Source organism: Squalius cephalus, assembly GCF_949319135.1.
Source record: "Squalius cephalus genome assembly, chromosome: 20".
Taxonomy (NCBI): domain Eukaryota; kingdom Metazoa; phylum Chordata; class Actinopteri; order Cypriniformes; family Leuciscidae; genus Squalius; species Squalius cephalus.
Genome location: NC_137141.1, coordinates 15,564,392 through 15,587,616, shown reverse-complemented (window position 1 = coordinate 15,587,616; position 23,225 = coordinate 15,564,392). Strand labels below are relative to the sequence as shown.

At 37.1% G+C, this 23,225-nt stretch overlaps 1 protein-coding gene across 4 annotated transcripts in view; it reads right to left on the bottom strand.

Moving 5' to 3' along the window:
• Positions 1-23,225, bottom strand: part of foxn3 (forkhead box N3) — a 100,150-nt gene that overhangs the window by 27,613 nt on the left and 49,312 nt on the right. For all 4 annotated transcript variants that reach the window (XM_079853401.1, XM_079853404.1, XM_079853403.1 and 1 more), the window contains 2 exons: positions 17,853-17,989; positions 5,548-5,615 (listed from right to left, as the gene is read on the bottom strand). In XM_079853401.1, the coding sequence (XP_079709527.1) occupies positions 5,548-5,615; positions 17,853-17,989 (205 nt within the window). The remainder of the gene's footprint in view (positions 1-5,547; positions 5,616-17,852; positions 17,990-23,225) is intronic.

Genomic DNA, 23,225 nt, shown 5'->3' with positions numbered 1-23,225 from the left:
TACAATATTACTTTACAACCACCTAGCAACCTCCCAGAACACCCTTGTAACTGTACAGAACAACCTTGCAATCATCAAGAAACTTCCCAGAACTCCCCTACAATCACACAGAACACCCTGCATAGCAATGTGTTAAAACTGCATAACAATGTGCTAAAAAGGCAGTTTGAACATCTTGGCAACTGCAAACCATTGCCCTAGCAAAAAAACTAGCATCATGACAGTTTTCCAAAAATGAAAAAAAGTTATAAATCACAAAGCCTCATTGAACCAATTTACCAACAGAAGCATTTCTAAATGTAGGCACAGCTTTCTACAGTCTTTGAACTTTAGAGGCGCTACTCAACATGAAGAGGCTGAAGAAAAAAAGAAAAGCGCAAAAGAGAGGAAAGAGGGGGGTTTATTTGGATCGTTTTTCATGGAGTGTCAAAAGGGCTTCCACAATCACCAAATCAATCCCGACCTACTGGTAACTGGGCGAGAGGTGAGAGGTGCTTATCTGTGAGAGAGTGTGAGAAAATAAAGGAGCAGAAGAGAGAGAGACAGAAAGAAAGAAAGAAAGAAAGAAAGAAAGGGGGAGAGAGAGCAATGATCAGTTTTGCAGTGAAACTGAAGAAGTAAATCTCACTGGTAATCCCTTATTAAATAGTTCTCAGAACTTCTCGGTCTTTGTGCTGTTCTGTGCTTGTCTTTTCCGTCAGTAAAAAGTCTGTTAAAAATCCAATAAGAGGCAGGATATGGACCACTTGTCACAGCGCTAATACACAGTTTCTCACTGCTTCCCAATAGAGAGGCTGCATCCTTTGAAGGCCGCTTTCGAAGGCCGATTATGTCACAGCGGCGCGACGAAGGCTGTCCCAATTCGAAGGCTCTTTCAAATATGGCTTCCTTCGTTTCCTGAGCAATGAAGGATAAAACAGATGGATCCTTCACGGCTTAGCCTTCCCCAGAATTCATTGTGTGCAGGTGACAACAGGATTCTTTTAGAGAAATTGCCAGATTTGTACAAATAAATTTGTAAAAGAATTTAATACTTTTATTCAGCAAGGGTGCATTAAAGGGTTAGTTCACCCAAAAATGAAAGTTCTGTCATTAATTACTCATCCTCATGTCGTTCCAAACCTGTAAGACCTTTGTCATCTCTGGAACACAAATTAAGATATTTTTTAAAGAAATCTGAGAGCTAATCTGACCTCCCCAATAGTATTCTCGTTGCTTCATAACATTAAGGTTGAACTAGTCACGTACTATTTTTACAATGGCTTTATACATTTCTGGGCCTTGAAAGTGGTAATAACGTTGCTGTCTATGGGGGGTCAGAAGGCTCTCAGATTTCATAAAAAATATCTTCATTTGTGTTCTGAAGATGATCGAAGGTCTTACGGGTTTGACATGAACGACATGAGGGTGAGTAATTAAAAACAGAATTTTCATTTTTGGGTGAACTAATCCTTTAAATGAAATGCACACATTTCGCATAATATTACAGAATGTTTGGATTTTATATAAATGCTGTTCTTCTGAACTTTGCATTAATCAAAGAATCCTAAAAAAAAAAAAAATCTGCATATTAGTATGATCTTTAACATTAGAATATTAGAATCTAGTATCTTCTTGCATCAAATCAATATTTCATGCGTTTATTTGTTTGATTTTTTTTGATTGACTGTTTATTGACTTATTGATTTTCAATAAGTAGCCGTATTGTTTTAGAAAACTTCCTATCCAAGGATCCATTCAATTCCTGAAGGCCATACACTGAATATCATCCTGAAACACACCACTTTATGGACTTTGAACAGGATGCAAATGACAGTTTCAACAGACTTCACATGCTACACAAGGCTACACATGCCCCCAATCTGTGTTTACACTGGCTTACAACTTATGACATGTGATGAAGTTTCTGGTAGACTTCAAAGAAAGCCATTTTGAAACTAAATGACCTCTGGGCTGAAATGACTGACAATGTGCCAGTGATCGGCCTGTCAGCAATAAAAGACATAGTCCATAGTCCTGCATCTAGTCTGACTAGAGACTTATCTGCAAAATCTTCATCTCACAGCAACTTCAGAAGGTACAAGAACACAAACATCTAAATATTTCTAACATTACCTTTGTACTTTAGAGTGCTAAAACTAAGATTTAAATGACATCTAAGGATCCAAGTGAATCACTTCCACAAAATTAAACTGCTTTATTTGCCTGTCACTCCCTCAAACATTTTGGTTGCCAAGACCCTCAGACAAAATCCTTTGCTTTCTCTCTAAATAGTTGCAATGGCAGTGCTAGAAAACAAACCGAGAGCAATTGATTCCAATGCTCGTTCAGCACCAGATTAGCTTTTGTTAGGAAAACAAGGAGCAAAATCTAAAAAAGAAATGGAGCTGGCATGCACCTTTCTTGTTCTGCCTTCGTTAAACCCATTTCACATCCATCTGTCTCTTAAAAAGGATTATTTAGCCTTAATAACTTCTTTTTGCTTTGTAAAAACTTCCTCTAAAACTGCTAATTATATCAAGCTAGCACCTTAGATCTAACTGATGTTTCAATAGCTATGCAACAGACAGGGCCTTGACAACCAGAAGAAAACTTTGCTTTAGTGTTTAATGGCATATCTGAGAAAGTAGCATAGCGGAGGGCGCAGTACGCGCAAACTGTAAACGCACGTCAGTGTTTGCTAGCACTTCTGAGCTCAGCAGATGTCCCTCCTACAAATGTGGCAGCCTTTGCAGGTGTATCGCTGCCGCCTCCCCACGCGTCAGATAATATCACAGCCACAAAAGAGTTTACAAAACACACAGCTAACTGCCAATTATACCGAACAAGCCGCTGCCTGCGCGGCACCTCTATGCAGCACTCTAAAGACGCTTTTCGAGAGGGTGTGTTATGAATTTTTTCTGTCATGTAAGCATGTTTAAGCATGAGGGTGATGATGTATAACCAACTATATATAACTAGGCACTCATTCGCATGCATCAGATACTCATTATGGTGCAAGGGTTTATGTAACTAATCGTAAAAAAAGCTAAATAATGATCAGGCTGTGAGTGAGTAGCTCTGTTGTGATACTGTAGGAAGTGGATGTCTGCTGGGCACTGGACTGTCACACTCGCACCTCATATGGAAAACATATTCATAATAACAGCTCTCGTACCGCACTTCCATTAGTGTGCCGCTTTAAATGCCACCAGGTTAATTGAATCTCTGATTACTGTGATTCACATGCGTGAGCCTCATCAAAAGAAATACATGTGGAGAGATTCAAGCACATACTAAGCAGAGATTAGAGCAAGGAAATCAGGAACATTTCGGGATAAGAATATCAAGTATATGAGGACGATGAGCCATGCGCTGTGAAATAAACCAAGCCATCGGTCAATGTCTCTAGAGTTTGGTGAGAATTAATTTCCAGTCAAATTAAATATAGATCACATCTTAGGTGCACTGAATACAAATTCATTGAGGTGTCTAAAAAACGCTTCTGGTCATGTCAATAAGTCAACCACCTGTGTCAGTGGACCACAGTAGCCATGGGTCAACACTTTTATCAACACTTGAAAGTGGGTAAGTTTCATAAAAACAGCAACATTTTGAACAAAAAAGCTGAGGAATTCATATTTTTGTCAAAGACGATGTGCATAAGCAATGCTTTTACCGCTTGTCACTGCTTTTCTTTTGCCTGTGTTTGATCTGGATATTCTGTACTCTTTCATAAGATATATAATAGCGCCCCCCATCGTACAACAGTGAAAACACTGAAAGCCGGAAAATTCCATCAATGGAGAGAAAGCGTTGTCTCATAAATGCTTGACTAATCACAACACTGGTCCAGCCAACCAATCAGAGCACAAGAAATAGGGGCTTCATAGAGACAGGAACTAAACAGTGTGTTACTGACAGACTCAACAATATCTCAACATAAGAGTTCCCTTTTAAACTGAATAAAATTGTTAAGAGGAGGAGTGGTTCAATAGTGTAAACTGCGACTAACTGCGACCATGAACCAGGCACGTTGAGTCATGGCGAGCATTTGAGAAATTCTGATTCTGCATAACTTCCAGTCCTCAATCCAAAAAAAGCAGCAAAAGTCAAATGCAACAAATAGGAAGTATATTACCCTTTAAACACTACTAAATAAACTACTAAATGCAGTGACTAAATAAACTAAAAACAATGTAACTGTTATCGTGACATTTACTCTCAAAGTGCTGGGTCCAAGATAAAGAGGAAAAGTGCATCCAATCCTCTGCCTGCTGAGGATAATGAGTGTAATAAGGCATTTCATTGCAGCCATTATTAAAATAAGCAAAGAAACAGCCACAAGGTCTAGTTTTAAAAGGCTTGCTTTCATAGATTCAACTTTAAAAGGGTTCTGTGTACAGAGCAATTAATTTTTAGGAAAGCAATAACCCTGTATGAAACACGTTATCTTCTAATGGTGGAATATCTACACTACTGTTGTTTAAAAGTTTAGGGTCAGTAAGATTTTTCTTTTTAAGAAATGAATACTTTTATTCAGCAAGGATACATACAGTTGATCAAAAGTGACAGTAAAGACATTTGTAATGCTACAAAAATTTTTTATTTCAAACAAATGCTGTTCTTTTGAACTTTCGTTTCATCAAAGAATTAGAATCGGCAGTGCTTAATATTTCACGATAAAAATATTTTTTACTGTATTTTTGATCAAAATGTTTGGATCAATTTAGTAAGCATGAAACGAGCAACAAAAATGCTCATATTAAAAACATCTTTCAACCTTTTTATTTTTTTTTTTAGAAGAAAATATAACTGTACCGCAATCAAAAATGTTTCTATTTTAAGTAAAAAAAGCATTTTATTTCTCCTTAAATTAAATTAATATTTATTTTATTAATTGATTTATTTATATACTTAGAATTTTTATAAACTAAAACCACATATTAAATGTTACTATAAAAATCTTTAGCTTTTATAGTAGCCTTTTCTGAAATAAGAAAGTGAGTGGAAAAGTGAGGGGAAAAGTGTTACCATACAGGGTTAAGGAACAAAGTTCAGGCCAGGACATTTACAATTACCAGTGAATCTTTTGTCTCATTTTTATCCATTTAGTTTTCTTTGGATACGTCACACTTCTGTTTGTTCAGCAATGGGGGAAAAGACTTGTATGTCAGAACTGAAAAAGAAAAGAAAAATCTCTGGGTATTACAGAATGAGGCCGAGAGGTAACAACTGAAAGGCTGGCAGGATCCAAATACCACATTGAAAAGAGGTGAGGAAAATCAGTCTCAGATTTGAAGCAGCTCTTTTTAAACCAGGGCAAACAAACCAAATAAACACCCACTCAGCTAATTCCTATATGAGCTAGCCAGGTACATGAATGTGTGCCTTTTGTTGAAGGAAAGGCTCATCTAAATAGCATGCAAATAAACCAAGATCCCTTCTTGTAGTAGAACTGATGCGGGTAAAAAAAAATAAAGAGCACTTGTCAGTAGAACTAAAAACACATTAGGGACAAGAGAGATGGTTCACAGCATGTAAATACGGTAAGACACGCCACTCTACCTTGTAGTAGGACTCCCTTGTTTTTTCTGTAAAAGGGACTTCCTGGCCATATTGGAGGACTGGACATACTGTAAAGAAAACACAGCGGAGAGAATGATGAGAAAGTGACACGAACAGATGACGTACAACTGACAGATGGACTGCAATCCTGAAAAGACATTTTAAGAGATGAACAGTGCCAAATGAGAGAGTGAGTAAGGGGCTGTTCACACAACGCGTTTCTCTATTCCAATGCGGTACTTTTCCATTGTTTTTCTACGTAAACACGTGTAAACCGCGTCTTACGTCTTTTGCAGCGTCTCGCGCATGACAAGGCGTTCTAAAAATGCGTTCAAGTTAAAATCAGTTTAACTTTTTAAAAAGTGTGTTTAAAGACCTTGGTTTTTTCCCCATTGTTTCCTAAGTGTTCTGTGTGAACGAGCCCTGAGACAGACAGAAAGAGCACATGTACAGTAAACATATCCACAAATATTCACCATGGTGAACGCTACGTAGCGTCTGACAGTTTTTATGTTAATACTGTAAATTATCAAGTTATGGGATCATGTTATCACAGCTTTACGTTACATTAACTGATACAACTAGAGAGGTGCAAAACACATGTTTTCAAACTGCACTTAGCACAAAATACTTCAAAACACAACTTTTCCAAGAGGGTATACTGTTTTTTTGTTTGTTTGTTTGTTTTTTAGCTAGAGCAGCTAGTAATAGCTAAAGCTAATTGAATCGTCACTGTAAAAAAAATACCTTTTTATTAAAAACTTTTGGTGCAATGGCTGTTTTTTTTTAAGGGCATTTCATCTGCCCCCCTAAAATGACAATGAGAAATCTCCTAAATATATACAAAAGAGTTTTCAGCAAACATCTGCTGACCAAGTAAACAAAACATGGAGGCCTATACGATGTTGAGACGTGACTATGCAGCAACATAGTCATTATATCCTTTTTCAAATTGAGCCCTCGTAGTTTTAATCATTACTTTCTCCTGGTGAGATGACAGGGCGGCTCAGGTGATCGTGCAGCAGACTTCAGTACACAGTCGCACAGCAGGAAACCCTTCAGCTGAATTACACACTCCCGATTGGTTGTGGGACTTTTTTTTTGCACAAATGAACTGAACAAACAGAAGAACTTTGCCAGCGTTCTGTGATGTCACTCAGACAGGAAAATGAGATGTTTATTTCTTATTTATTTATATTACTGGTTTTGTAAAACGCCTGCCAATGGACATTGGAATATGCCTGTGATGAACAGGAAAAAAAACTGGTGCTGTGCTGGCTGTCAGAAATACAATCAGACTTCAGGATTTCTCACATATGAAAGCTATTGATTTTTCTTGGAAATCATGGACATTCTTTGGAGAGGAAGGTCAATGGGTCCTTTTCGAAAATAAGTGAAGGTATGAGGCAGGATGTGTGAGGCAGTATCTGAGAAGAATGTAAGGAACAACAGTTATGTCAGGGTTACTATAACAAAACATCATAGATTCCTGTCTCTCATGAAAAAAAATATAATGCAATATTTACATAATATAAATATAAAAATAATTCAAATCAAATAATCTAAATAAATAAAAGATAAATTACAAGTGATGCAACAGTATAAAAAACTGTAACAAGTAACAGATGGCGATCAAATGTGCTACTTGAGGACGTTTGTGAAAGATATGAGGCCAAATATGATCAAAGTTCCCAAATTCAGTCATGAATTTTCTCTTTATCTTTTTCATCTTCTCTAATGCAATATTTTTCCCTGAGCCATGATTTTTCATGCTTCATACTGTTCGCATCCCAAACATTGATCATTTGTGACAGCAAATTTGAATTTCCCGACCTTTTTGTTTGGGATATGTGAAGTATTTGAGCATGCTTTCCCATTTAGCAGGTCCCACAGAGTTTAGAAACGGTTTAACCATGTCTCTGTTTTCTGACAGTTCCTTCTGATCTAAATATTTTTCGCTTCAAAGGTTACAAAATATTTTTTTTTCCCGTGGATTAGCTGCTCAGTTACTATCAATTATCCGCTTGTGTACGATTCCTCCTCCGTCTCAATGTTCACTGTGAGCTTCACAAATCTAATCAGGAGCAGTCTAATCTTCAATTTAGCCCTCGATCCACTTTCTGCCTCCCTGTAGATTCAGTATGTGCAGACATTGGCTCTGTCATCTTCCCCTTCTTAATCTTCTTAGAGTATATTAACTAATTGAGAATTAGAACAAACAGAGGTGGCACGGGGCTTTGAGCACATTTGTCTACATGGTGTACTTAAAAGCCCGGGCTTGCGGGTTGACGGGGCTGTTTTGGCTCTGGACCTCTTCCGATGAAGGAGCGCTCTATGGTGCGTGGCATCTCTGAGCACCGGGAGGCCGTGTGCCAAAGCGAATAAACACTGCACTGCCACTTCACATTTGCTAATCTCCGCAGGGCTGTCAGACTTCAGGTATCTGCCCTGACAATTGAGGATAATTTAGTGCGAGAAGTAATGGAACCTCTCTATTTCTTTACGGATCCATTAATTACAGTGTTCCGTCAGAATGTGTTTGATTTTTTTCCTTTCTTTTTTCCCCGTTGAGAGTGATTAAAACATATCTCAGCACAGCTCAGACACAGCTTGAGATGAACATCTTCATTAGCATACTAGTCGCCTAGCAACTGAAACATCTCTAACTTTCAACTTTGAGATTTTTTTCACTAACCTTACACCTGAGGACAGCATGCAGTCATTACTAATGTACAGGATGCACCAGTTCTGAACCATTTATCCCCTAAATAAAATAAAATAAATAAAAAAAACCCAAAAAAACAGAAGAGCACCATCTCTTAATAAATATAAAGGGAAGAATAATTCCAATAAATGAGACTAGTATCCGAACAGTATAAAAACATTCACACCACAAACTTATAATCATTAAAAAAAAAAAAAAGACCACTGTGAATTTAATTGCTGATTAAAATATTTGAGTTGAACACTCAAAGGGCAGGATTTATTAATATGTAATATTAAACATAATTATAAATAATCATATAATTAATTATATTATATTTTAAATAGTAATATTTCAATATGTATTAATATACCTATGATACTCAATGTATTTATTATTAATAAGTATTTTATATAAAAAATAAATATTAATATTTCACTATTGTTATTATTATTTGTATTATTTTGTTGTTCCATTTTATTAAGTCTACATGAAACTACTGCATATATTTATGCTTACATGCATCTCAGTCTCACTGAGTTAGGACTTTGTTTTCAGTTTTGTTGAGTTAGTTGTCATTGTTTCTGATTAGTTCTCATTTAGTTCAGGTGTGTGCATTTCATTAGCCTTGTTTGTATGTGTATTTAAGTCCTCTGTGTCTATTTATATGCTGTCAAGTCTCGTTCATGTATGCTTGTGTTCAAAGCTGTTCTCTCTGTTTGGATTTATTTTGGATTTATTAAAAATTACCTTTGCCTTCATCATCGTGTTCGTGAGTGTCCTACAACACTCATTGTCACATTGTGACAATATGCTTATAAGACGAAAACAAAGTGTACATTACCTAAGTACAGTACCGAACATAGACAAAACATAGCATACTAGGCTTCAGATAAATGAGACCTAACTCTTTTGTGGCTTGAAACAGTTATAGGCATAGCACAACCTGAAGGTATTCATGCACCATGCTGCTGACATAGGCACAAAGAGACTGTTGGCTGAGGAAGGGGCCAGATCCCTGCGGGGCTGGGTTCACCATGCCATGTCTCCCTCTTTCGGTTTCTCCTTCCATCCCTTTAGCAGTCAAGACCAGTGTTTGTACTTCTAATGCACATGTGCTTTGTATCGGGTTACAGCTACGGTATGTGTTGCCATGGACACAGCATGCCTCATGATAGACGACCCAGGTCCTTTTTTAATCAGCTGTAAGAACCAAAAAAATAAAAGCGGGAAAGCTTTTATGATATTACGTTATTTATATGTTATTATGTGCCCTCCACTCTCTGAACATAATAAAAAGAAATGAGATCTCCTGCTGCAATTATTTGGCCCATGGTTTCGCCAGTAAAATTTAACACATTCAAAGGAGTGAACAATCAAACTGCTGGTGATGGAATTTGAGCCCATGAGCCCTAATATAGCCTTGCATCAAGCGCCTCTTGTTCTTGAGTAAAGGAACCATTACTGTTACTCATATAGGAGTTTGTTAAAATCATTAACACTAAGTATTCAACTTAGACGCAGAACATCTGTGCTACGGACATTAATGATTCCTCAAATCATACACCTTGTTGAGAAGAGGTGTGCTACTATCTTTCTAAGCATTCTGGTACATTACATTCTGGTAGAAGTACATTAAAGGACTAAGGGGTGTAGCTACTTTTTTGGGGACAGCAAGAACCCACCAAGAAACCACCCAGAACACCCTAACAACGCCATGGTTTCAACTCTAAACATTATTTCTGCTTGCCCGGTCATACCAGCAGTTTAGACTTCCACCCACATTTTCACTGGCTCAAAAAAAAAAAAAAAAATACATGTAATTTTTTGTATGAATTTGAATTCATTTAACTATAAAATGCATTTTGTAAAATATTTAAAATATATATTATATAATTATTTCAAATAAAACGCACAATACATTTACAAATTACGTTTGCATTATTTTATTTATTTTGATTTATTATGTAATCTATTTCAAAATTATTTTACGCATGTATATAAATACATAAATTAATTTAAAAATAAATAATAAATAAAAATTATTTGCAATTAAAAATATAAATAAAATACAAATAATAATAATAATAATAATAATGATGAAATTTACATTTTAAAAATTCCAGTTAGTTTTGCACAGGCAAGCATCACTCATTTTCTTCAGAACATGTAAAAAAATCTATTTAAAACCTGTTGTATAACAGCACTTGAAGGGTGAAGGTGGATGGGGTTACATCAAGGTACAGGACCTGGAACAGTGTAGAGCCTCTACCTCAGCCTGCATATGCATATCCCGGTAATCTAAGCGGAAACGACCCCAACCGGTTCCCGCAGAACCTCTTTGAACCTGCTCTGTGGGAACATGGCTCACTCCTTCAGCTGAAATGCCTTTTAATGAAATGTTAACGGCAGTTATGAGAGCCCAAAACCTGTTTCGTCAGGGCTCTGATGGGGCGGCTACGACCGTCGGAGCATTTTCAAAAATGTTAACATCAATAAGGGCACGGCACTCTTTTGCCCTTGCTGGATGTTTGAATGTAAAACACATGTGCCACCGGCTGGAGTCTTGCTGGGTATATACCCCATCTATTTTTAATCCGGTGCGCTCTGTCTGTTTGTTCTGTTAATGCAAACACTCGCACCTTTCAAGAAACAGCCGCTTTCTCCATTTCCATCAAGAGCAGGCAGGTTATTCATTTTTAAACAAAGCTTACCTCCTTTCGCTTGATTCTATAATCTCGTTTCAAATCCTATCGCCCACTACACTTTCCTTTTACCCCTACAATCGCAATCCTCTTTAACTAATCTAAAGTCTAATTGGTGCCAGCACCGGTTCTCCCCTGTAGGTTACTTCTTGCCTTGAGGTTTTTAACTTTTGTTCCTGTGAAATCTGAAGCTGCTCTCGCCCGGGATCACGGCTCACAATGGAGGCTTTTTCAGGGCCAGAGGGTTGTAAACACTGCACACAATTACTGGAAGGAATTTCAGAGCAGAAAAGTGATCAGTTGACTTAACTTAAAAAAAAAAAAAATTTAAAAGTGAGGAAACCCGTTGCCTTAAAATTAATAAGTAATAAACTTCATGCATAATTGAAAAATTTAAGTTATGTGAACTTGACCAGTCCACATAACTTATTTTTTTCATTTACACATGAAGTTTATTACTTAATAATTTTAAGGCAAAGGGTTTCCTCACTTTTTTTTAAGTTAAGCCAACTGATCACTTTTTACAGTGAAAGGTGGAAGAATTCCTTAACCTGAAAACATGTTTGATTGAGCAAAATCAGTGTAGAACATTATATGAGGATAATTATGCCTTATTTACACTGCTGAAATAAAGGTTCTTTATTGGCATCAATGGTTTCATGAAGAACCTTTAACAACCATGGATTCTTTCTATTGCACAAATGCTTCTTTTCAAATGGCAAAAAAGGTTAACAAATGGTCTTTGGGAAACCCAAAATCGTTCTTCAATTGCTTTGCCATGAAACCCCCCTTTTAGAGCCTTTATTTTTAAGAGTGTAGATAGTGAAACTCAAAGAAAGTGTATTTACAATAAGAGATTCATCTGTACAAACTACTAAATCGGAGCTGGAGGGAAGTGGTTTTAGAGCTCAGAAAAATACGGCTCATGGAACCAGACGGAATTTTTTTCCACAGACTTTTAACAGGAAAAAGGCAGGCTGTTGACAAACCTCCAAAAGAACAAAAATACCTCAAAGACAATAAATCTCCACAGACGCGCTTCCAATGACTGCTTACCACCACCCAAAAAAAGCCACAATCTTCCACAACCTTCTTTATGTTTCTCTAAATCACCTAAAAAGTTATACAAGGAGCTAAACAAGATGTTTGTGCATGCTAAATGAATTAAAGAAATCCTCACTCATGCCATGGGCACTAAACCCTCAAAATACCTCAACCGCCCCTAAACCTTCTCTCCACAAAGCATGTTCTTCTCAGGCCTACGTTAATCAAAGAGACATGTGACAAGTTACATTGGAAGGTTCATCAGTCTGGGCTGCCGAAGAGCTAATATATCTCTGAACTTTATAGGTGGAAGAGATCCGAGGACACACAGAGTTTCTGCCAGATATGGAAGCCCCATCATTTACACAGCACCAGCCATTAGAGTAAGCGTGAAAAAGTGGGCGATCTTGTCATTTAGTGTTACCGAGAAGACTCGAAGGCAGGAAGGGTGGGGGGAGAAGCACGCAAACAAGCCTGGAGGTCCGGGGAAGATAGAAGCTAAACAAGACAATACCGGACTGGGGCTTTTCATGAGCTTGTACATTGAATTTGTTTTCTTAGTAATGCATTTTTACCCACGGGCTGAAATGACAACTATTAAAAATGAGAACTATGTCAGTCTCGGTGCATTCAGCATTTTTATTTTCTCTCCCTCGCTTTCTTTCAGGGCTTCTTCAGATTCACAGTCTCATTTAAAATTAATCTCCTAAAGCAACTGGACCTCCAGTTGTCATCTCCAATAATTCACGCATCCCCGAATTTTTATGAAGACAGACAAATGCAGGTATAGAAAACCCTAAAATAGGCTCCAAGCCATCCGCGGTTGCCATGGAGAGTTGCGTGTTTCCAGGGCGATAGTGTATTTCTCAAGCGCTAATGGCCTGTCCTTTTGCCAGGCAACAAACAGCCCTGTGATGCAACTGCACCTGTCTCAGCTCTGTGTTACCATGGAGGCGTTCCTGTTGCTATGGCGACCATCACGCTAATAACCTCGCAAGGGCAAACATGCATTGGGTGAACTCCGAGGCCCAGCTGTTCCTCCTGCGCTCCTCCTCTCAAACTCTCTGAGTATGTTAAGGAATGTTCGTCTACCTGAGCTCACATTACACAGCCTCTTAAAGGGGACACTATTTTTTCTCTTAAGTCTAGCTATAAAGGTTTTTCTTACACCAAAAACAGCCATTTTCCATCCTCCCTCTGACCTTTACACCATGTCCTAATCATGCACAACACAACAACATGTCAGGTCATAAAAATGTCTTGCAGTTTCTGTCCAAACCAGCCATGAGAGCGACATAATGTTTTTGCTATACTGTATCTTTCAGACTTCTACGTTCTTTCATCCTGATCCACAAAATCTTCATGACAACTCTCTGAAGACTTTTAGCATGGTAATGGATGACAATGTTAATGTATTTGGTCTTGGTGGAATAGATCTGCTAAGCTGCTGCTGAATTGCTGCTGAAGAGCAAATACAGGAACTTGCTACTTGCAATACATACGCCGATACGCTGCTGTAAGCATGTAAGACATACTGCTGCTGCACAAATAGCATAAATCAATTACCCGTAGCAGATCTATACAGGTGGAGCTGGGTAGGGTGGAGGATTTTAGACAAACTCTGAAAGCACGCAGAAAAATTGCTATAGTGAATGGTAACCAGCCATTTAAATGTTGAGAAGCAAGCTCATTGGCTGCAGATGTGACTTGTATATTATCTTGTTAACTTGTATATCATCAAATATCATCAGCTGCATTAAAGACCCATCAGCCTGCAGTTTCATACAGAACTAGGCATTTCCAGAAGACCTATAAACCTTCAATATTAGCAAGTTACAGTTATTGTACACTACTGTGCAAAATATTGGTCAGAAAAATGTTCAAGTCTGTAAGATTTTTTAAAAGAAGTCTCTTAAACTCACAGGGGTTGCATTTATTTGATCAAAAAAACAGTACTATTGTGACTAATAAACAGTAATGTTGTGAAATATTTTTACAATTTAAATATATTATATTTAATATATTTTAAAATGTTTTTTTTCTAATATGCTGATTTGGTGCTCAAGAAACATTTCTTATCATCAATGTTAAAAAGTAGTGCTGCTTAAAGGTGCATTGCGCAAGTCTCTGAGTTTTTGCAGAACTATGCCCCCTCTGGCGACAAGCGAAACTGCAACCAGAGGTGTGCACGCTCATGGACCACACGCATGTGTCTTTGTCTTACGTGGAGTTTGCGTTGGGGTTTGGAATGGACTACAAGCCGGTCTCTTTGAATCCATCTTTTACTTTTGTCGCTCGAGTTGTCTTCGCTGATACGGAGAATGGCGGCGAATACACAAACCTGCCAGACATAGCCAGGTGAGCGTGAACGCGCATGACGTCACGCCCAGTCTCAAATTCCATCCCGAATCCCTCTTATTTATTTTACTGTACAGGATTATAGAGGCAATCGCAGTGATCAGAGAAGGGCTCATTCAGCCCATCAGGCAATTGTTTAAGCATGTATGGGTTAGAAAAACGGGTATTTTTAACATGAAATGTTGCGCAATGCACCTTTAATATTATTGTGGAAACCGTGTTCAGGATGCTTTGATGAATAGAAAGTTCAAAAGAACAGCATTTATTTTATAACAGCATTTTATAGTCTTTACTGTGACTTTCAATTTAATGCATCCTTGCTGAATAAAACCATTAATTATTTTAAATATATACAAACATACTGTATATATTTCTAATTAATTTCATTTTAATTCATTTAAATAGCATTTGAATCCTAACTGCAATTCTGCATCCTGTTTGCTGCTTGAGGAAAATTAAATTAAATTAAATTAAAACTGAACAGAAGCTTTGGGTTGTGAACTTTAGAGTATGTCTTCATAGTAAATCACACTATTCTATTAAAAAAATGATGTCCAATCATTCATGTTTTCCATGATCTCCTCCTCTCATCCAGGGCCGTAGCTGAATATCTGGTGCATATTGTTGCAGTGGGCCCCCTTGAAATTCTATCATTCTATCAATCTACAGGTATTGATGACATCACCAAAACAGACCATGCCTTCATCCCATCTGTCTACCTGACCAACATGCGCATGAAAAAGAGCCGTAGCCCCCAGCTTACTACTCGCAGGATTTAATAATCTACAGCACTGCTGTGCTTACAAAAACAGAAAAGATGAAAGAGTGGTGCGTAAAAAAAAAATTTGCAGAAAAGAGGAGTGTGTCAGTCTATGACTCAGCTGATTCGTGTGAACCTTAGGAATGCTATAAAAAGCTTCATTCGGCTTCCTGAGAACCGCAGTGGCCAAATAAACACTTTATTACACACTGCTACACGCAGATTCACCATCTGGCCTGCGAGAGAGAGGAAGCCAAGCCTGTGTGTGCCTAACACTACACTGCTATCTTTGCTTCCTTACACACACACCTTACAACAGGCCGTCAGAACAATCTGAAATGAGAGGGTGGAGCATATTATAAACCTCAGCAACATATGAATATTAATTAGATAAGGTTCGGTCAATACGAGTCACTGATTTGCTAAATATGCATTTGCCTCTTCCGTTCGTTTTTGCATGCCCAATTTACACTGCAAGTAAACATCGCATCAGATTCATCAGATTCTTAAGTTGGCCACATGGCTCTTTGGAGATTAAAAAAAGTTCCTAATGTTATATAAAGTTCAGATCCGTGCATCGGTATCATCTGTTAAAACAGAAACAGTAAAACTCTCCTGGGGTCTTTAAAGCAGCACTTACAAAAATCTAGAGATTTCAAACTTCTTTGAGGACCTTAAAAAGGTTCTCCTATGGCATTAATAAGTAAAATCCTTTTTGGCTCTAATTGAAAAGTTTATTTTTAAGAGTGTATCTTCGAAAATAGTATTTAGAGGTTGTTATAAGCTGTTGTTTTGAAGAGGTGTAGGCTAGAGGGACCGTCCTCTGTGATCTCCTCTTCCCACAGGGCCTCGGAGTCTTTGAACACCTGGTGCTAATAACCAGCCTAGTGCTGTACCCACACAACATTATCAGCCAAGCACTCAATATAGAAGGGCAATTCGCTGAGAATGAACTGCACCCACTGATAGCGTCATTTATTTGCACATGCTGTCTGCGCTGTTTTAGCACCTGATTCACTAAAGGAATTATGCAAATCAGGTAATGGCACAAACACAGACAAAAAAAATTATAGCGGAACACAATTTGCACAGCACAATTCCCTTTCTTTTAGTCTGGTTCTGAGCGCCGAAATGCTGAAAAAGTCTTGATATACCCATATGGCAAAACACATTTTTTTCTGACCAAAATATATTTCAAATATTCACTCAATGTCTGTCAGCAAACAGTCTGGCTTGAGGAAATATAAAAATAAAATAAAATAAAATAAAAATTACTTTCCAATGCCCAAATACATTACAAAACTGATATTGGGATTAAACTTGTACTTAAAGGAGCAAGAAAGTACATTTTCAATCTTAAAAAATATATTTTGAGTACATGCAATTTTTTTTATATATATATAAAAATATATATTTATTTGTATAAATATGTATAAATATTTGTATAAATATAATTATATATATTTGTATTTATATTGTCCAAAAAAAAAAATATATATATATAAATAAATATATATATATATATATATATTTATTTATTTTTTAACTATATTTTTGCAAATATATTTTAAAATCTTGTCTTCTTTTTTTGTATATTTAAAAGACATTATAAATATGTTGACTTAAAAATGGCTGTTTTTGTATATTTAAACAAATTATATATATATATATATATAAATTAAATAAACACAAAGAACTACATTTCATTTGTGATAACAGCTCAGCATTAACTGCCAGCCAAATACCACTGGCCTCTATGAATTGTGCAATCTATAATAATTAAAATTTACAAAGAAAAGAAGCACGCGTGTGCTGTAAGGAATGACAACTTAAGCAATCACAAATGCAGATAGTATCTGGTTAAACTTGATTGTGGGTGGTTATTCAAGAAGACTGAATTACCATGTAAAATTTTTCAAAACCAAGGTATAAACAGAAACCTTGGAATAAAATGACTTCAAGTATCAATCTTCTCATCAGGTATGTGAGGATTTTCACTCAGTGTTCTGTGGCGCAGTTTGGCAAACAGTGCAATTTCACCTCCTGCACACATGCGTTTTGAGGGGGCAAAGTCTCTTTTTTTAGAGAAATGACCTTATTCAGCATTTGTTTGTCGAGCTGTGAGATTTCTGCCTTGATGAGGCAGCAATGTGCTTGCAGCATGCACTGCTGAACGGAGCAATGCAGCCCGTCGTGACAAACCTACCCAAAAACATCTGAGCAAGACTCCCTTTTCCGCCTCATTCCTTAATCATCTCGCCATGCTTGAGCAACACCTGAAACCTACCCCCAGCCCATCTCTCTTACTAGAGCTGTCTGGTTTAATTCAATCTCTTTAAAAACATCCGTCTCCATTTTCCCTTTCTAGCCACTGAGCTTGAGCTATCAACCTTAACAAGGATATGGAACAAATGAGCGGCCATTTGCTCCATATCCTTCGTTAAGGATGATGTGCCAGTTCGAGTTCTACAGTAAAGCAATTATTTTGTCTTGCACAGACGAGTTGCTGGAAGCACGCAGACCTGTACGCTGGATCAAAATGAAATGGAGCGGTGAGGGAGTCGCTCAGAACCCAATGCCGGGTCTCGATCTGACAGCTCCGCTCAGCTCACCACTACCGCCCGTGGGTTCCGCTATGAACCAATACCAACAGGGACAAGTGCACAACACAGAGAAGGAGAGAGACATTTGGTGAGGTTTAAAGATCGATGTGTCTAGTGGGCCGGTTGCCTACCTTTGATATGCCTGAGGAGAGGTGGGAGGCGTGGTGAACACCTGGGAATAAGGATGATAAGGCGTCTTCTTCAGCGCCTGGATGAGATTCTGTCTGTATTCTGGGTCTATGCACCACAGGGAGCCCTTCCCGATGCTCTGTGGAGGAGGAAGAGAAATACAGACAGACGTATTTAGTCAGGACAGAAAAAGAAAAAGCAGCTAAACGTGCAAAAAGACAACAACAAAGACCAGAGCACCTGCCAGAACCGGACAAAGATTTGCAGCTCTCGTCGTCTTGTAGCGGAAACTGGTGTTTGCTTACTTCTACGTTCACCTTTTTGTTCAGATCAATTATTCTGGTGTGTGGATTTCAATGTAGGAAATGTATATATGGACATCAGTCACTTCCCTGTACATTCCTTTGTTATGTTAATTTATCTCACATCTAAAACAGCAGATCATCAGGTAAAGAATGAAATCATGAATATTCAGTGATGGATAGCTGAGCATACAAATATAGCATTTTTTTTTTCTTGAAAAAGAGTCTGTCTTAAGCTTTCAAATCCTAGCAGCATTTTAGGCATCAAAAGTGTGCTATGGTCAAATTCTAAAGCAGCATCACATGATGTATCCTTTGCGGATTATGGAATCCCAGAATGCATTGCGGTGAGCTCACTGAAAAAAAAAAAAAAAATTTCCAACATGATGGACAGAAATGACAATACTGTAAAAGTGACATAAAAATATAGTATTAATATATAATATTTAGTAAATATTAATTCATATACTGTATATTAAACATATTTATCCTTTTATACTTTATCCTTATATATATATAAAATATATTACATACATATGTAAAAAAAAAAAAAAAATGTATTACGTTAATATTAAATCCGAAACATATTAATAGTAAACATTAATATTATATATTTCATTGGAATCAAATTCCAAGTGTACGAGTGTTATTTGTGTGACGCAAGCTCACAAGATGCAAATGGAACTGTTTTGAGAAAAATGCGTTCACACTTCCGATCATTTTGTTGCTGCAAATCACTTGAATACAAATACACATATTACATGGTAAAGCAAAATGTTTATTCAGTGAATTTCTGGGTTAATGGTTTGCTCTGGCTGTAAGATAAGACTGAGTTTGTTAGGTCCAGTAGAGTAAGGGCAGAAATGAGAACCTGACCACCTGCATTACCTTGACCTCCATGTTCTCCAGTTCATTAGTGAAATGGGCAGAAAAATGCATCAAAAAACCAAAAAGTGCAAACTACAGCTAGTACAGATGCTACAGACCACTTAGACAAACTCAGCATTTTAAAAAACAGCACAGTGAGCGAACGCTCCCAGTTTATAAATTAGCTCTCCTGACAGATCCTGCTGAAAACGAGGAAACAGCAAAATGTCACATTGAAAGTGATATCAAGGGGAAATTACTTGAGCTCATTAGTACGGACTACAATCAGTGTCATGTTACTAAGCCCCATTTTTCAGTTCAAGTTATCCCTATGCTGTCAGAGATTTACACAATCAGCAAACCACGACGACAGAACAAAGTGTAGAGTATCAGAGTGCTTTTGTAAAGTGAAAGCCTTTTCCTTTCACTCAGGCACTTCAAAGCGTTGGGCAGCCGCGTGTGCTGTTTTGTTAGACAGACTGTGTGTTCTCAATGAATCAATAGTAATGACCTTCAGATAACTGACAGAGAGTCATACTGTGTGCCCTGGGGTAATACACACATACACTGGCCTGGACGGAATGCGGTGTCACGTATTCAAACTTTGCGTAACAAACAAACTGGACGTTGCATTTACAGGAGGTTTCGTTCGCGTTAACTAAAAGCGCTGAAATTGGGCGTCCCCACTGACCACTGTTAATTGAGTGTTTTTTGAAGAGGATGATATATCTTTAACAAATAATGAAAGCTTTTGCATAAGTTCTGCCAGGAAGACTTAATTACTACGTCACTTATTACCTTCACATCTATCCAATCATGTCCTAACACTTGCTGTATAAAAGATCGGTACTTACACATGTTTGAGTCCCTCCCCACCACCACCAGGATGGTCCTGTCCTTACCTCCCGGGGGGGTCGGCTACGCCCCTGCCTTCGTCTTCAGGCAGGAAACGCAGATCCGCTACCCTCGGATTATGCACTATGGACGGGGCCAACGCCAAATAACTTTATAAATAATTGCTTGCTGGGCTGTTAATAAATTAATGCTTTGTTACATTATTCTATCTCCCGAGTCTTTCTGGTAGAGCTGCTGTGAGATTTTTTCAGCGTGAATACTAGATTCCCCCGACAAGGGCTAAGAAACGATAACACACTCTATTGATTGCAGCAAACCCCAAAGCGAGTACTCGGCTCTTTACCCACAGTATTTGGCTTCAGTGGAAAGATTTGTACCAGCACAAGTCAAACAATTCAAACCCTTGGAGTGTTTTAGCAAACAAAATAAACAGCACGTTTATTGGACTCACAATTCATTTACACTCATGTCTCGATGTTCAAAAGCCAGTAAAACCTAAGATACACAAGCAACAGTAATATATATATATATATATATATATATATATATATATATATATATATATATATATATATATATAGGATCCATTGCTATAATAATATTAAATATATATTAATATATTAATAAATATAATATATAATACATATAATTCATAATATTTTTAATTTTGTGTTTAATAGCATGGAATTAACAAAAAACTACTACAAATATTGCAAGTATAATGAATGTTAATTAAAATAATTATAAATAAATAATTGGATAACAGGCCTATGGATTATTGTATTGTGTCATGTAATATTTCCCAGAGGGAAAGGTCTTTTTTTTCCTAGCAAAGAAATCTATTTTTTTCTGAAAGCAGTGAACGCATTTATTCTTAGCACAAACCGACATTCTCCACCTAATTAAGCTGTCAACTTTCCATCAGTGTGTTTTAAACCATACCTGGACCAACCACAAAGATAAATTGCACCATGAAATTCAATCCTTAAATGGCCTGTCCAGTAGATGCTCTGATGGAAATGAAAAATAGGGGAGTAAAAAGAAATGAACAGGATGGAGCCAATAAAAAGGATGAAGGAAAGGAAAATATAGCAACGTAAAGAAATAATATAATAATAATAATTATTAATATTATTATGACTGTATTAGCACAGAAAAATAAAAACCACAAACATTATTATTATTATTATTATTATTATTTACTACTACTACTACTACTACTACTACTACTAATAATAATAATAATAATACCAAGTTCTGGAATGAAACTCTAGATGGCGCAGGCTGATAGGTCCTTAACTCAATTTGGTAGTGATCACATTATTATCTACATACCGCAGCTGATTGGTTGCTGTTACATCAGCGGCCAATGAGCTGCGGCTACACATTAAAATACCAGTAGTGTTGCTGTAAGCAGTCTGCAGTGCACTTTCAGAAACCCTCCACCTTCCCCAGCTCCACCTGTTTAGATCTGCTACGGCGGGATATTTCATGTATGTTACATGTGCAACAGCAGAATGTCTTACATGCTCACAGCAGCATGTCTGTGAATATATTGGCAGTAGCAAGTCTCGGTACTTGCTCTGCAGCAGCAACAGGGTAGCGGATCTATTCCGCCAAGACCAAATACATTAACAATGACATATCCATTAGCATTACCATGCTAATCTCTCCGAGAGTTGTCATGACAGAACTACTACTACTACTACTACTATTACTGTAGGGGCACAGAAAAATATAAACCGCAAAAAAGCTTTTACTACTACTGATTATTATTGATAAAAGTAATAAAAATTAAAACAATTAAAAAATAAATTGTATGCTACATTTTTTTATTATTTTTTTTTTACTTTACCAAACATTACCAAGATGCTAAAATAACTTAAAAACTTGAGTGCATTGGCATCTTTGTCTCTTAGGAACAGGCAAAAGTGTGAGATTAAACAAAGACAATCAATTCTAATTACCATGGCATCATAAATCGTAGGGCACAAGCCCTGCAGGAAAATCTTCTATTGTTGAACTGACTAAAGTCAGTTTCTCAAGAGAACATGACATTTTGACAGTTTCAAGAGAGTGGAGCTAAAGTTGCACCCCTGAAATATTAGTTATATGCCTAAATATGCAGATTATGATCATTATTTGAGTACTATTGGTATGTGTAGTCAAAATAAAGCTTCCAACAGGGACACATCCAACTTTAAAGGGTGTGATATGTGATCCTCCGAGCATCAGATTATTCATATACGCTCCGTGGAGAAGAGGCTGCACTGGTCTATCTTTCCAAATGTTCTGTAATCAGGAGAAATCAATAGGTTTCAGAGCACTTTGCCTCAGATTTATCTCCATCTCCTGACAGCTGCTGTGTCCGTCTGAAGGCCAGCTCAATGGCACCAGCCAGTAGAGTCTCCAATCAGAGAGAGGGGGTGAAAAAGGGAAAGGAGAGCCAGGGAAAAGGGGGGGTGGGGGGGGAGCACTTGGATTACACTGGTCTCCTAGGCAACAGGCAATGGTGGAGTATATAAAGACTGTTTGATAGTCTTGGCAGAGAGATCTTTCATTCTTCCTAAGAAGCACAGGCCTCTGAAGATGCTATATTCCATTATAAGAAGTAAAGTTAATCCTATCAGTTCCCGAGCAAGACGAAAGACCTGCTATTATGAAGCACCCCCTCCCCTCTCCCCTCGACCCGACTGTCCAGAGTCCCCCTTTCATGCTCACGACTTTAAATATGTGAAAAAGGAACTGTGAGGAAATACACAACCCAAAGTTTTGGAGCCGTCGTTATGAGATAACAGTCAACTATTTCATATTATGCAAAACTTAATTTTACAAAAAATCCTGTTTTTTTCTTAACTACAACTGCTCGACTGCTCAAATTTAAACATTTTTTTAAATTCAGCACGTAACTGAAAGATACGTTTGTGCTACAGACGTGTACGATAACTAATTCATTCATATGAAAGTGTACTATTACATTTTAAGCTGTAACTTTTACTTTTATAAAAAAAAACATCAAATCAATGTTATTTTAGAATTTTTTTTATATTTACATATTAATAGCTTTTATTATTATTTTGAATGAGCTTATATTACTATTTATAGTTAATTTATTTTAATGTCAGTTTTAGTTTAAAATTTGTCATTTTACTGTTCGAGTGTAAAAGGTTTTTTTTTGTTTGTTTGTTTTTTAAGTCAATTTTATTTTAGCTTTATATAAATTTTAAAAATGCTGGTTTATTTTTAGTTAACAATAATAACTCTGTTTTATGTACTATATAACAGTTTCATATCAGTTATTGGCAGATTTTTTTTTATTAAATGTATTGGTCGATATTGGATGTATATCCT